General features: G+C 33.3%; 1 protein-coding gene across 3 annotated transcripts in view; it reads right to left on the bottom strand.

The window, feature by feature from the left end:
- HAUS6 (HAUS augmin like complex subunit 6) overlaps window positions 1-17072 on the bottom strand; it is a 34896-nt gene extending 17824 nt beyond the window's left edge. For 2 of the 3 annotated variants that reach the window (XM_031449653.2, XM_064490182.1), the window contains exons 1-11: window positions 16667-17072; window positions 13723-13818; window positions 11994-12072; window positions 11330-11462; window positions 7766-7913; window positions 6187-6252; window positions 5830-5878; window positions 3557-3727; window positions 1923-2116; window positions 1142-1268; window positions 412-514 (exon numbers count right to left, since the gene is read on the bottom strand). In XM_031449653.2, the coding sequence (XP_031305513.1) occupies window positions 412-514; window positions 1142-1268; window positions 1923-2116; window positions 3557-3727; window positions 5830-5878; window positions 6187-6252; window positions 7766-7913; window positions 11330-11462; window positions 11994-12072; window positions 13723-13818; window positions 16667-16794 (1294 nt within the window). In that variant the 5' untranslated portion in view covers window positions 16795-17072. Of the gene's footprint in view, window positions 1-411; window positions 515-1141; window positions 1269-1922; window positions 2117-3556; window positions 3728-5829; window positions 5879-6186; window positions 6253-7765; window positions 7914-11329; window positions 11463-11993; window positions 12073-13722; window positions 13819-16171; window positions 16255-16666 lie in introns of all 3 variants that reach the window. The other variant, XM_064490183.1, reaches the window with a different exon arrangement.

The following is a 17072-nucleotide window of genomic DNA, read 5'->3' as shown; positions in this document are numbered from 1 at the left end:
AATGGTGCAAGTGAAAAAAGCTAGGCAAAAAAAGCCTCACATTATATGAGTTCATTTACATAAAATATCCACAATAGGCAAATTTACAGAGACTGGAAGTATGTTAGTGGCTGTCAGGGACTTGGGAAGTAGAAATAAGGCGTTATGATATAATAGGTACGGAGTTTCCTTACAAGGTAATAAAAATACTCAGAACTAGCTAGTGGCGATGGTTGCACAATTTTGTGAATTTTGGGTTTACTAAATGCCAATGAGCTGGACACTGCAATGACTGAAACGCCATGTAAATTTCACCACAATAAAAAATAATCAGAGAAAAAAACAAGAAAGAATGTTTTAAAAAAAAAAATGTTACCATAGTGAGAAATAATTCTGGGAAGGAGGTTTAAGAGTCAAAAATAAATAACCAACCTGGAAGTGAAGCAGGATACTGTGAAAGAATACTCCTTGCATATACTTCCTCGGAGGCAGGGTCAAACGAAAGGGGAGACATGGGTGGTAAAAGATCCACAGCCTTAAAACACAGAATTTGTCATTTTGAAATACACACATCTTATTCAGTGCCACAATAACAGTACTAAGTTAATCTTATGAATGGATGATTTTGTCTCCCTAACAAAGACAGAATTATCAAACATACAAATTATCCTGTAACAATTTTTAAACTAAGGAGTATATTAGGAACACAAGGACAACTTTGCCCTCCAACTATGCCTCAAATGTAGTAATATCTAACATCAAGAGGAATGTCTCATTTTCTTTTTAATACAATCCACTGAATCTAAAAATATTAACTATAAATCAAAACAGCAGCGGCGAAGGTATAGCTCAAGTGGTAGAGCGCATGCTTGGCATGCATGGGGGCCTCGGTTCAATCCCCAGCACCTCCTCCAAGAATAAATAAATAAATAAACCTAATTACCTCCCCCTACCCCCCCCCAAAAGTCAAAACAGCAGCTTTATGAACATTCTAATACACATTTAGATGAATTACAGAAACCAAAACATTTGACCTTTAGGCTCAGATGCAAAGATGACAAGCATACACACGTATAACATTTCTAGGTCATTTGTAACATGATAAACCAAGAGATTGCAAGAGATTAAACTATTCTCAAAAAGGCAACTCAATATTACTTACTGGAGCCCAACCTTTAATTAGACTGAAAGGAGACAGACCAAGAAATTCTTTCCACTTTTTATGCCATTCTCCTTGTTTTTTCACAACAGAATGTCTCACAGTTGTGAGGTCTTCTTTTATTTTATACCTACAATAGCACAAAAAATAACTTCATTCAAAACATGAATATAGTAAAAAAGTATGCGAAAAAGTACTGAAGAATACAATAGTTTGTAAAGAAGGAGAAGAAAGTATAACTGAAAGTTCAACCGATACAGCACACACAAATTGAACAAGCTCTCTCATTCAGAGAGAGTTTAGAACCTAAAACAACTTTTTTCCTTTTCAGACTAGATAGCAATCACATATCTATACTCCATTTATCTTTAAAACACAATTTTTCTCCTGGTTCTAAACTCTAGCTGAAATTCTACCCCTACATTCTACCCATTTCTAAAGAGAGCCCAGCCCACAACTCCTAGTCATTCTGCTCAATATAAAAAACTTTTCTGAGGCCTAGTTTTATTAGTAGATCCTACAAAAGAAAAGCTAAAATGATTCTGTAAAGAATTATCACTCAGGGCAAATAATATATTGCAGACAAAAGAAAACTACATTAATTTTCCCTTCTACCTCATACATCTCTCTAGGAGTTGATGACATGAAGTTTTTGAGTACTAGTAAAATTTTCTTACTTGTCTGCCAAAGCTACAGAGTTAACTAAACAAAAGTTGTACTAAGAAATTATCAAAACCACCCTACTCCTCCCCCAATGAAATAACAGAAGATCTTCCTAGTGTACCTCATATGCTTCAGATCTGACAATCTTTCTCTCTGAAATTTGGTCTCTTTTTCAAGGAAGTGAAGGTCTATTGTCAGTCTTGCTTGGTCAGCCTGACAACGTTCATATTTCATTACTTTCAAGACTTCATTTAATAACTGAATAACTGTTAGGAAGTTCAATTTTCCGGCCTCATAAACGTTTCCTATGTGCAACTAAAGATTCAGAAAAAAAAAGTGGTGAACTATAGATTCTTAATATAATAAAATGCTACAAAAATATATTCATTTTTCACTATTATATTAAAAGGTTATCTTAAAAAAAGAGTGGGGAAAAAAACAAATGTCTACCCCCAAATAAAACTGTAAATAACTTTGATCCAAAGAAAACTACTATGGAAGAATTAACACGCCATGCTACATTTTTATACCATGCAAAAAGTTGAAAACTAGAATAAAAGGAATGCAAATAAGTGGAAAACAAAATAAAGATTGAGGAGAAAGAGCAGGTTTGGAGAAAGATCATGAATTCATGTTCTAACAAAAGTTGCAAATTAATGGCCCCTAAAGGTTGAATCCTAATTTAGACATGTTTATTTGGCCTGCACAGTTCCAGTGTTTTAAAGTCATTTGAATTAGTTGCCAATATTTAAAAAAAAATCATATATTTCACATGAAAATGACTAGTTCTCCAAAGATCTCATCACTTCCTGCTTTATCCCTATTGTTACACACAATTAGCATACTTCATTTATAGATATGTTACCTGCCTAGTCCCTGTAAGAATCTCTGAGTTTTCAGATTCTGATTTTTATATACTCTGAATTTGAAGTCCCTGACATGTTATGTACTAAAGTGAAAGCTCTTCAGGTTCACAACAATAGTCTATCTTTATATCCTCTACGCACTGTAATAAAACCTGGCATGTACTAGATGCTTAATAAATTTTAAGTTTAGTAACAAAAAAGATATAGGCTATCCAGATGGAAATGTCCCATAGGCAAGTAGAAATAATTTGATGTAGTTTGGGTTGAAGGGTAGAGTCTGGAAATACCAATTTTGTAATATTATTGTACAGGAGGCTGATGAAACCATGGAATTGGGTAAGAAAATATAGATGAATTTGTAACGTGGGAAAGAAAGAGGGGCATTAAAGGAATCATGGGGAACATTTTCATTTAAAGTTAGAGAAAAAGGAACTAGTGAGAAACCAAAGAACAGCAGTCTGAAACACTACAGGAGGGCAAAGACATTGAGGTCACAAAGGCTAAAGGAAGAAAAGACTTTAAAATACTTAACAGCATCAAGATGAAAGAAAAATCAGAGGATAGAGACTTTTTAAAATGAAATTTAACAATCAGGAGATCACTGTTGCTCTCTTGGAGAACTTACAAAGAACTAGGTACCAGGTCATCTTCTACTAAATACTTTCTACACTGTATGATGTAGCACCATACAAGGTACAGACAATTAATAGAAGTTGATAAATACACACACCCTTAACAGTACCCCTCTATGAAAGATTTACCAGATACACTCACAAAAATAAATTCTGAAAACAGCAGAAAAATATTATAAGAAAAATAATATATAATATATAAAATGAATACATGAAGGCAATTTTCTCAAACACTTCCTTAGCTATCAAATGCTTACCTCACACATTTGTTTCTCAATTTTGTCAAGTAAAAGCCTTGGAATATTGATAGCAACATTAGTTCCATCTAAAGTGTATTGGTTAACAAGACCAAGAACTGAACTAACAACTTCTCTCTCTTTTTCCAAAAACATGAGTGTTTCGTTCACTGAAGCCCACAAAGACCGAACCTTTGAAAACAGAAACAAGCAAATGTTAGTCTATATATAACCTAAACGTACATTAAAGAAATGTAAAACACAAACATATGCTCACTCCCAGGGACAAATGAAGTATTCCTGGAATGGCTTCTGGTGAGAAAATTAACTGTATTTTAAAAGACTAAAAGCTCTGATACTACTTTCAAAGGGGCTTTAAATAACTTATCAGGAGAATCTAGCCTAGCCTACTATGATTTTCAAAACATATCTAAGAAACCTTAGAGTATCAAGATGTAACTGGCATTTCCTGTATTCTGACATGCCATCATTCTAATGGCAATTTTTCAGGAAGAAATCATAAAAGATTTTCAGGAGAAAAAGAAAACACTATATATCAATTTTAAGAGTCACTCAAGTTTCAAAAAGTTAAAATGTGAAAAAACATATATTAACCTATATTTATGAAAATTCATGTACAAGAATGTTCACAGCACTTCTGTTTGTAACAGACAAAAACTGCAATCAATCCAAAGGATTACCTTGAGTAAAAAGAATACATTTTGCTATATTCATAAAATAGAACAATAAACAGTAATGAGAGTGAACACATACAACAACATGGATAAAACAGCATGAGTGAGAGAAGTTGAACTCAAAAGAATATATTCTATATACTCCCACTTATACAAAGTTCAAGAACAGGCAAAACTAATCTTCAGCATAAGAAGTAAGAACAGTGTTTACTCTTAGAAGAAAAGGTCATGAATGAAGGGGGCTCAAGGATCCTGGGGTGATATTAACATTCTGTTTCTTAAACTGGATGCTGGTTATGTGGATGTGTTCACTTTAGGAAATTGTCAAGCTACACACTTAAGATTTTTACACTTTTTTTGTATGTTACATCTCAAAAGAATTTACGAAAGTGGGAAGAAGGTGGACAAGTACAATTACTCTACTGGTGTTAGTGTCTGTGTTTTCCCACAGTTCAAAGTAAAGTTGTTCCCCAAAGGAAAACTCACTAGCTGGCCATCTAGAGATCACACAGGATGGCGTTTCCTTGGAAAACGTACAAAATGTCCAGGATCCGGTTCTCAGATTTTTTTCAAGTCTAGAAATTTTATCTTATCAATGCCTCCAAGTTGAGAGGACTCAGGGAATCTGAACATTACCCAAACTCAAGAGAGACTGCTATGAAAACTCTTAACAGGTTTCATATCAACCTAACTTACTAAGCTTACAATTAAAGATACCACATTCAGTAGTAGGAATATTAATATTCACTAAACTAGAAGCTCCATGAAGGAAGTGACTCTGCCTGTGTTCTTCACTGCTCTAACCCTATTACCTAAAAAACTGCCCAGCACATGGCAGATCATCAATATGCATTCACTCAGCGAATGAAAAATTATTTCCTGAGGGCCCTCACCATTTCCAGTAACAAAGTGCCTAAAAAGTCAACGTGATACCCCAAAGTAGGTTGGTGACCACAGAATCAGAATAAAAAGCTTGAGAGATTTCATCGAAATACAAAGGTCTAAGAAATACTCTTATCCTACATTTATCAAAGAGAACCTCTGAAAATCTCAGATCATTTGTCTGCCAGATTCCTCCCTACTGTCACACCAGCATCAATATGACTTCTCATTTTAGTTTCATATTTCCCTTCAGTTAGTGTTTTTTACATAAATACTACTAATTAAGTTACAACCAAGCTAAACTTTCCTTCCTAGCATGAAAGATTTTAAATTATTTTTTCCTTTTTTTTTGTGGGGGGTGCTAATTAGGTTTTTATTTATTTATTATTTATTTATTTTAACAGAGGTACTGGGGATTGAACCCAGGATCTCGTGCATGCTAGGCACGCACTGTACCACTGACCTATACCCTCCCCTCTAAAATTTTAAATTAACCACGTTTAAGACTTCTTTTGTATATAGTCTTATATATCACAAGCTAATTTTTTCCATTATAATTCAAGTGTTTTAGAGGCACCCTGTTGATACCTTTATACATATATTACTTATGAGAAAAAAAAGTGTTACAAAAAGAGAAATTTATAAAGAATCCAATTGAGTAAGCAAACACTGCATATCACAGAAGAAAGATTAAATCTCTCTTCAAAGTTGTCTTACCTTTTGAATTTTCTCTTGTATATTACTTTGGTCATCACAGGGTTCCATTCTAGTTAAAAATTAAATAATCTCATTAAGTCATTTAAAAAAAACCATACGGTAATTTGCTATCCAAAGAGCTAATTAATCTGCAAACCCACCCACTAACAATAATTTCTATCAAAAATGAAAATATAATTCAAGCTCAAAGCTATCTTAATTTATTAGAACTGGACTAAGAACCAGAATTATGTTCTAGTCCGTATTACCAACAAGCTATTGATATGCTATTTTAACTAATCTCAGTTTCCTTACCTGTAATATGCAGGAGGTTAAACTTAATATCTAAAGCAATTTTCAGCTCTAAATATTACTTACTTTTTTATTTGGTTTTGCTGTCCTATACATTCTGATCTCAAATTTCGTACTTGTTTAACTGACAATCTGCAAGAAAACATAAAAAATGACAACTATAACTCTATTACAACTGACTAGTATAGTCCGCTTTGGTATTTTCTGCCATATCTTTGCTCAAGGTCTCTGAGGACTATTCTTCCAAATAGCAGCCAGTCTTGACGGGACTCTAGACTCCATTTAAGAGTTACAGGAGCGATCTAACATACAGGTGGCCACTGGGATGGACCAGAACTTCTTGGCTCATATACTTTCTGACTTTGAGTAAAAACGTTGGAGGTCAGTTAAGACTACCCTGCTCTCTTATCCTTGTCTCACATACCTAGGGGACAAAATTAAATGTTACCTAAGACAGGAGTTTTAATGAGATTTTAAAGGATGTTGTAGCTTTTGTGATAGATAACACAGTATTTAAAAAATCATCATACTATAGTTGTTTATAATTATAAAACAGGAGTGGGTAGAGTATAGTTCAGTGGCAGAGTACATGCTTAGCATGCACGAGGTTCTGGGTTCAACTCTCAGTACCTCCATCAAATAAATAAATATAAATAAACAAACAAACAAACAAGTAAGTAAGTAAATAGCAAAACAAATTAGACACAATCTATGTCTTGGGAGTAAGAACCTTGCCTATCTCATTTAATGCTGTAGGACCAGTGTATGACCAGTAACTGGCACACAGAAGTAACTGGGAAAAAAAAAAAACAAGTACTCAGTAGATGAACATAACTATAAGATAGTATGAAATGGTTAGAGAAACTATGGAATATCTATTTGAAGAAACATCTACTTAATGGATACTCAACAGATATTAAGTAGACATTAAAAATAATACATTATGGCAATATGGAAAAATTTACAGAATGAAATATCAAGAGAAAAAAGGATACAAAATAAAATGAGCACTATAATTATAGCTTAGAAATGTATTTCCATGTTTAAAAGAAATTGAATTTTGGACTACCATATCTTCCTTTTCTCTAAACTTTCATTTACAGTATGCCTAAAAATTTTTTAACATTTTTTATTGATTTATAATCATTTTAAAATGTTGTATCAAATTCCAGTGTAGAGCACAATTTTTCAGTTATACATGAACATATATATAATTCACTGTCACATTTTTTTCTCTGTGAGCTACCGTAAGATCTTATATGTATTTCCCTGTGCTATACAGTATAATCTTGTTTATCTATTCTATATTTTGAAATCCCAGTCAATCCCTTCCTACCCCCTGCCCCCTTGGCAACCACAAGTTTGTATTCTATGTCTATGAGTCTGTTTCTGTTTTGTATTTATGTTTTGTTTTGTTTTGTTTCAGATTCCACATATGAGTGATCTCATATGGTATTTTTCTTTCTCTTTCTGAGTATGTCTAAAAGTTTAAAACATTTTATTCAGAAGTTATCTGGCTTTAAAACAGAAAGATAACAGCCAGGTGGTTTTGACAGACATGAATTATTGCCACTGAAGGAATATTGATTACATTAGTTCAAAAAGAAAGGAATTTTCATTTCTTAACTATGGAAGTATTACTTACTGTGCATTTTCCTGATATTTTTGGGTAACATAATCTTCTCTTTGCAAAATCTGTAAAAATCTGTTACGTGCGACATGGCATCTGGCAATGCACTTGTGCAAATCTTGTGGCTTTATATTAAATGTCTCCACAAAATGTACAGAAGAATCTATATAGAACACAAATAAAATATAAAAAACTTAGAATTACAAGCTAATAAACATCAAAACTTGAATTTCGTTAATGCTGAGAGACTCTAACAACCTCATTTAACAACTTCTTAAAAGCTGGTAAACCACATACACAAAAAGATACAACTAATTTCAACAAAAGCAAGGATGACCTATTTTTAAAGAAGGCAATTAAAAAAAAATATCTGAAGTTGAGTTATTTTACAAAATTACAAACTTGTACAGTCCACCTGCCCAAAATAATACTTATTATTACAGCTTGATACATCCATGAACAAATGCATTGTTATAAATATGCAACTTCTTAACAAGATCTTTTAACAACAAAGGAAGAAAATCAATTAAAAGAGATGAGGTGAAATCACATCACTGCTGCCATCAGCTTACTTTTCTTCCTAGTAAGACCAAAAGGACAAGACAACCAAATAAAACCAATCTCCAATTCTCTAGTAATTCTTGGCTATGTTACTAATGATCAAAGCAGACTCTGAGAACAATATATCCAAACATTTCAGAGTTCAGGTCTTTACCTGTAATAAAATGTAATAAATCCTACTTCAAGACAGCTCAATACAATAAAGATGGATATTCTGGAAAATAGTGACCCCACACCATAATTAACATTACTAATCCAGGTCCTAGCATTAACCACAAGGAGATATCCACAATTTCTAAATATTTAACAGGGGATGAGAGTTCACTGGATGTACAAGTCATCTGGAGACTGAACAAGCTGAGTGAAAATGTTTTAAACCAGAAATACACATGGGTTGTCCTATTATATACAAAAGGCTTATATACAATAAACTCTTGCTAAATCCAAACCCACACAATTCACATAAAATCGTCTGGGTTACATGTAACTGGAACAGATCATCTAATAGAAAAACTGGTAAAACACTTATGTTGCATTAAATTTAAAATATGCAAATGCTTATAAAGCAAGATCACATGTACAGGTTTTAAAAATCAAGCACAGAAGATAAACTGGAAAAAAAGTATATATATATATATATATATGTATGCACACACACACACACAATATATATATACACATACTTGAACATACACAAAATGATATATATATAAAGTTTGTCACTGTAGCAATGTTTTTATAGCAAAGATTAGGGAAAAAAGCCAAATGTCTGTCAGTATGTCTGATTAAATACACTATGACACATCCATTCAAATATGCAGTTATGAAGAGAGAGAAAGAATAGGAAGCTGTATGAACTGATAAGGGATGATCTCCAATATACACTGTTACATAAAAAACACAAGATCCAAAACCAGATGTACGTCACTATTTAGAGTTTTAAAAAAAAGAATATATACATATTTGCTAGTATTACTGATTACACTGGCTGCTTCTGGGATAGAAAAATAGGTACTTAGAGAATAGAGGTGGAAGACAGACTTTTCAATTTTTGAATCATGAGGATGTATTATTTATTCAAAATAATTAAAACACATAGGTACAACATGAGCACTTAAAAAAGAAAAAAGAAAACCTAAAAGAAAAGAAACCAAAATGTCAGCAATGGTTATCTCTAGAGATTGGAAGATGAATGGGATTTTACTGCATCAACTTTTTCATCTTTTTCTTCCCATGTTTTATGAGCATAACCCAACTGAACAAAGCAGCATATTTAATAAGGTACAAACAGCATTCTTTTAAGTCTTAGCTTAAAAATCCAATATTTTGTTTCTATGATTTAACAAATAGATCAAATCCTTTTAAAACAGCAACATCAGGGGAGGTGGGAAGTATATAGTTCATTGATAGAAGGCATGCTTGGTGTGCATAAGGTCCTGGGTTCAACCCTCAGTGCCTCCATTAAGGGGAAAAAATTAAATTAAATTTTAAAAAACCCAGCAATTTTGAACTAAAATATTCCAACACATTGCCAGTAGCCAAAATAAATCTCTTAACAAATTCAACACAACATTTAATACAATGTATTAGAGTCAAACTACAACCTACAGGTGTCATCTGGCCCACTGGCTTGTTTCTGTGAGGTCAGCAAGCTACATTTTTAAGGGGTTGTATTAATAAAAAATAAAAATATGAACTTATTTACAAAACAGAAACAGACTCACAGACATAGAAAACAAATTTATGGTTACCAGAGGAGGAAGAGGGTGGCAAGGGATAAATTGGAAGTTCAAGATGTGCAGATACTAATTTATATATAATAGACAAACAAGTTTATACTGTATAGCACAGGGAACCATATTCAATATCTTGTAGTAATTTATGGTGAAAAAGAATATGAAAACAAATATATGTATGTTCCTATATGACCAAAGTATCGAGCTATACACCAGAAATTGACACAACATTGTAAACTGACTATATTTCAATAAAAATATATTAATACATAAATAAATAAAAATAAAAACACACAGAGAGGTGTATGTGACAGAGACAACACACAAGGCAATGTACGAGGAGATAATTGGGGCTGTATAAGAGTTTTCATACAAGGATATTCATCACAGTGTTGTTTCTAATGACAAAAAATGGCAGGAACCTAGATGTCTGAGGATTAGGCATTGAGTGAGTAACCCACAGTGCACTGGACTGCAGCTATTAAGAACCATGATGAGAGCAAAAATATTCATCAATACTGGGGAATATTCACTACATTGGAAAACAGCGGGCCCCAAAGACTATGGATAGCCTGATGCCATCAAAAAAAAAACCTACAGGTTTGGAAAAAGAATGTATGTGATGGACATACACAAAAATGTCAACTGTGTTATCCTTGAATATGTGAATTATGCACAGTGAATGTTTCTTTTTCCTTTGTACATTTCTGTGGGGCTTTTTCCCTTTTCTGTATTGAGCAAAAACTACTCTGACTAGAAGTTAATAATTCAGGTTCAACTATTAAAAATGACATTTAATAGGAAGGGATAGACTGGGATTTCAAAATTGTAGAACAGGTAAACAAGATTATACTGTACAGCACAGGGAAATATACACAAAATGTTATGGTAGCTCACAGAGAAAAAAACGTGACAATGAGTGTGTATTATGTCCATGAATGACTGAAAAATTGGGCTTAACACTGGAATTTGACACAACATTGTAAAGTGATTATAAATCAATAAAAAATGTCAAAAAAAAAAAAAGAAATATTCCAGAGAAAGACAAAAAAAAAATGACATTTAAAAAAATTTTTTTTTAAAGTTTAAATAATCTGGATTGCTATTTATGTTCATCATGAGAGGATTTTAAACTACAGTACCAATAGAATAACTATTTGCCTTATGAGGTAAAGTAATATTTTTCTTACCTTATTTTATTAAAATCTCTTGATGATTTACAAATTGTAAATAACAATAAAAATTTAAGAATCAAAACAAAAAATTCCTACTATAAACTTACTTTTAGAATGGGTTTTTATATATTTTATTGCAACAAATCTTGCAAAGTGATACATCAGATGAATAAATTTAGGACCACCAGGAGAAAGAAATAATGAACCAACAACTTGAGGAAAGCTACCTCCACATTCAGCCTAAGGAAAAAAGAAATAAGATGATTTGAAGACCTTATCAACAATAATCTTTATACTTACATCACATTGTTTTTAAAACATAACAGGATTGACCAGAATTGTTCCATTTGAACCAAGTTGAATTTTTGACTCTTTCTAAACTCCTGGACTTGGTCACAAAAAATAATTCGATTTAAAGCCACAATTATTGATACTATTTGGGGACATAAGTTAAAATAATCTATGGTCAAAAAACTTTCCTTTATACAAAAACTGTGATCTAAACTCCCAGGAACTCAAAAAATCATGCCCAATGCACCTAGTCAACAAAGCTGGTTTCCCAGGAATATACAGAATCCTAACCAAAAACTATCAAAAAGTATTATTCTAATTTCCTTGCTTATACTGTTAGCATAAAATCATTAAAAAGATTTCACCTCTAATAATTAATGTACCTCAATAGAGTTGGAAAAAAATTAATGTAGTTTTTTAACTTCTTAAAAGTTTGCATCTTCAAGAAAGACAATTTTTTTAAAAAAAGAGCATACTTACAGAAATCTTTTTTAACCATTCACAGCAATGTTTTCGGAATTCAGTATCACTTTTTTGGTCAAATGGAGGCCAACAAAGTCTTAAAAACAAAAATCAAAATTAAAATTATGATTAAAAAAAACTCAGCAAAATTTAAAAACATAAAACTTATCTGCTATATATAGAAACATTAATGCTAAATCAAGATGAACATTCATAAATTTCACCTAAAAAGAGATATTAACCTATAAAAAATTAGATCTTTTTCTTTATAAGTTTCTATGGGGTTAAATTCAGTTTAGTGAATTTTTAAAAATCAGTAAATATACATATTAAATTAAGAAATGTGTCATTAAAATTAATGAAAATCAGCTAATAAAGACAACACTCTCAGTGGATTCACTGCACTAATGCATAAAGATGGTATAAGTAAATTAGAATGTTAAGCCTTGAGAAAAAAAGAGAGAAACATAAATGGTTACACATGAAAAACACAGAAGGAATGGCATAGGAGGTTACGGCTCCTAGAGTAGTTAGTGGGTACTACTGTTTTCTGGACAAAAAATAAAATTATTAAAAGGAAAAGTTTTGCCTCAGTTTTAGTCGAAAATAATGGACTTTAAAATTTGCCTATTGCTTTCTCTTGATAACCACTTTTGCCTAAATTTTCATTCTGAGGCATAATTATGTGTTTAGGGTCCCACTTTTTCATATTTCTATAGCATAACACACATTCTGTACTCACAGAAAGAAATTAAGCATGCAAAGAAAAAAGGGACTAAAAAGGTGGAATGTCAACAGTCATTCTCTGGTTGGTGGGTGTAGGAATAATTTTTACTTCCTTCTTTAACTTTTTCTGTATTTGCTGAATTGCTTAAAATGAGTTGTATTTTGTTTATAATCAGGAGGAAAAAATCAGAAAAGCTATTTTTATTTGAGCAGAGGAAGCCCTATACCTTAATAACAGGGATTTCCAAAATATGTTTCAAATATACTTGTTCTCCTGGTCACTCATAACTTTAACTGAAGGCAAAATATTAAAAATAAATTATCAAAAATAAAAACAATGCCCTAAACAATGGATTTGTTGCTTTTCTATATAAGAGGATGATGGCACAATATAAACAGTAAGACAAATTTGAACACTTTTTCTGACAGAAGAAACCCAAGTCACATGCAAAATAACGTGGAACCAAGGCTAGTGAGTATTCACATTTTTATTCCTCCTTAAACTATTTCATATACAACAGTATATGACAATAGGCTAAATTTAATTAACAGAAATGATTTTTGTCTATAGCACTTGACACTTTTACATGTCATTGACAAAAATATAAGGATTTACAGAGACCTACAAAATAAAATTAGACAAAACAAATAGTATCGTCTACAAAAAAAGGAGTAAGGGAAGGGATAACGTACAACAAGTAAAGCAAAATTAAGCCTACAGATAGATTAGTACCAGTTAACTGTTCTGCTTAATAATTAAGACTATGAAGAAAGTTAGGAATTAATTTTATAAAACAAGATCCAGATTATTTATGAAATCTACAACGATTTTAAGATAAGTGACCAAAAAAACCCCTCAAATTTATAAAGGTTAAATACTAAATTTGTAAGACTCAAACCTGACTTTTGTTACATCCATTCAAGACAATAGTCAAAAGCCAAAACTGAAATTCTGACTTTTATCAAGGCATAATCTCTTTCAAATCCTTTACAAAAAGAAAATGAAATAACTTTTACTCACTTGAAAACTTCTTTGGTGAGAGACTGGTCGAGCGTTTGAAACAAAAAATAAGAAACTATTTGAAAGGCATCGCGGTTCAGCTTGTCAAACATGTTCCTAATGGTTTAAAAGAAACAGAAACAGGGGGAAAAAATAAGGAAAATGTTAATAAAACTGAACATCCTTTGAAGCTGTGTAAGAATCTGACACAAATTAATATTTTTCATTTTGTTCAAGAGGTCGAGGCAAATTAATTTTTCTAATTCATGTATATATTTATAGCCAACTAAGAAAAACATGTTTTTACTTGCTGATTCTGAAAATATAGATAAAATAGAAGAAAACTGATAGAACTTGTTTTATTGCAATGAAAACATTCTATAAAAAGAAAAGGAAAGCTTTTTAGGTAGAGAAAACAACAGCACATGCTCTGGTGAGGATGATGACATCAACCAACATTTTCTGAATAATAATAAAAATAGCTGAATATTTATTGAGTTTATTATTTGTCAGATAGTATTTTAATTAAGGCTTTTAGAAGCAGTAACTCATCTAATCTTCACTACAATCATATGAAGTTAAGAACTGTGCTTACTGCTCTAAAATGAAGTATTTTATCTAATCCTAACGACATTAGAAAGTAGTTTGAAGCAGGGTGGGTACAGCTCAGTGGTAGACCTCATGCTTAGCATGCAGGAGGTCCTGGGTTCAATACTCAGTATCTCTGTTAAGAAAAAAAATTAAAATAAATAAAGGACCCATACCTATTTTCCATTGGCTCAACTTAAAAAAAAGTGGTTTGATTATCCTCATAATACAGATGACATGACAAATAGATGTGAGTATTTCTGTGAACATATAAAGCTATTTTCTTGAAATAAGCTTTTTTGAGTTAGGGGGGAAAAGAAGAGTAACATTAAAGTTCCCATGTTTCTTATCCTTTTGCCAGACAACTCTTTTACCATTGGAATGCTTCCATTCCTCAGCAAATACAAATGAAGTTCCTATCTCCTTATCATCTCTCAAATCTGTTATTTTTTGCATATAGTATTCTGCTCTCTTCAACACTTCTAATTTTTAATAAGATACTTGTTAAAGGTTTGTTAACCTACCAGACTGAAATTTTATAAGGGAAAAGTTTATGTCTACTGTATTCACTACTGTATACCCAGGTCCAATACTGTGTTCAATTAATACCTGTTGAATAAACAAATGAATGAATCACCTTTTCTTTCCATTCCCACTGTCACCTTAGTTTAGGTTTACCTAACTGCAAAGCCCTGATTCCCCCTCTAATCTATTCTCTGTACTGTAACCAGAATGATTTTTCCAAAATGCAAATCTTTGGGGCAAATATCTAGGAGTGGAATTTCTGGATAATACGTTAAGTGTATATTTAACTTTATGAGAAAAGTGGTTACACAATTATGGTCACAGAAGGTAGAAACTCAGATAATTGCACATCAAAAGCAATGAATTTTACCATATATGAATATAAGAGAACAAACTTTTTTAAAACTTAAAAGTAGATTTGATGCCATGTTCATGCTTTTCATATTATAAAGGGGATATCAGTTTCAAAATAGTAGATCCCTCCCAATAACTAACTGGCATGACTCTAAAGACACAGGGTAGGGGTGTGGCAGGGGGAAACCTATGTTAAAATGTTAAAAATAAAAAATCTATCATCACTGGACTAGGACTTGACAGATTTTAACTAATTTTCAAAAGCAGACTGCAACTGAATTAAACCAGAGCAAAGAAAATTAAGATTGCTAAAACACTGGAGAGAAGGATGCAGTGGCAATTGGAACCATTCTCAGCAGAGACCTAGAGAAGCTTTAAGTTTCTCTGCCAGTACAGAGAAAAATGAGACTGTTCTGTGGGGCATCAAATCTTATGAGATAAATGGAGTATTCATTAATACACAATCATAACCTGATGAATGCTGGTAAATCACTGTCAATCTTTAGACTAGACTTCTTAGACAAAGCACTTCTACATACAAATAGTAGTAACTTCTAAACAAATAGTTACAAAACAAAACTGAATTACTCTAAACCTTGAGAGTAAAACAGTTACAATACAGCTGAAAAAAGTCAAGAGGGAGAAGGCAGAGGAGGGTAGGTAACTGTAGGTGAAGGTAGTTAATTAGCATATAAATAAGCTACATTCATTGTGAAATTATATAGTGGATTATCAAAAGATCTTTTGACATTGATATATCAAGAAATAGAGATCTAAGTACATTATTTAAACACTGCCACAAGAAGAACCGAAATTACATAATTACAAAGGTCAAGAAGATTTAGAACAGGAAACAGCTTATGTATGCCAAATTTCCCTTGACCTATAGTGGGGAATACACACTGTTTAAAGTTGATAAATTAAGACACAGGAATATGAACAAAGTAATTAGTTGTATGATCAGAGACACAACATTAGCGGCAAAGTAGGAAGAGGCTTTTACTTCTCATCTTAATACCATCTTCTACTGTTTTTGTTGTTGTTTTGTGGTTTGTTTTTGTTTTGCTAAGTGTAGCATGCTTCATTCTGTTAATTCAAGAGATAGAAATTATAAACTAAAGAGTAACCACCCTGAAAGGCTCCTGAGTCCTAAAGGCGTTCGCACATAATGGAAGACGTTCCCCACATTCTTCCATTATCCTCGACTTCACGGGCCACCCAGCTTCGCTACTAAAGCAGGAATAACCCGCCCCTTCAGTTTTGCCCCAACTCTGACTCTACTCCCCTACAAAGCGCTCCCGTCAAAGTCCCCTAACTGTTAGTGTCTACCACCAGGCTAGCAGCCACTGGGCGCAGGGACTTTGTAGCCAGAGCCAAGTCACAGAATCTGCTCGACTACTAGATTCATCAACCAGTGAGGTCCGCAAAACGGCAAGTCACCCCAGCGCCACCAGGCTCAGACTCCCCCGCTCAGCGCCGCTGGTCTGGGCGTCCTTACACTCCGAGGTGCGTGTGCGACACGATCTTTCCGCAGGCTGTGGTCGCCGGGCCTGGCTCGAAGCCGAGCGCCTGCAGATACATCCAGAGATGCTCCTTCTCGAAAGAAGTGACCCAAGCCGAGCTCATCTTGGCGGGAGGCAAGGGCCCAGCAAAAGAAGAAGGCGCAGGCTCAAACGACTCAGAGGGCCCCTCAGGCTCCCTCCCTACGGGCAGCCTGAGGTGCCGGCGGCGGCGGCTTCTCCATTGCCAGCGCCTGCTCCTCTCTCGCCCGGAGCCATTTCGCCTCAAATGGCCTCAAATGCCTCAAATGGCCTGAAACTATGAAGTATCGGGAAAATGGAGCCTCTAACAACAGTACAGCACAACCGCCAAAGCGAAGCCACCACAAACCGAGTCTCCCGCGC

This window comes from Camelus dromedarius, chromosome 10, assembly GCF_036321535.1.
Source record: "Camelus dromedarius isolate mCamDro1 chromosome 10, mCamDro1.pat, whole genome shotgun sequence".
In the NCBI taxonomy this organism is placed as follows: Eukaryota; Metazoa; Chordata; class Mammalia; order Artiodactyla; family Camelidae; genus Camelus; species Camelus dromedarius.
Note: the sequence above shows the minus strand (reverse complement) of the source record. Positions and strands in the feature narration are given on the sequence as shown.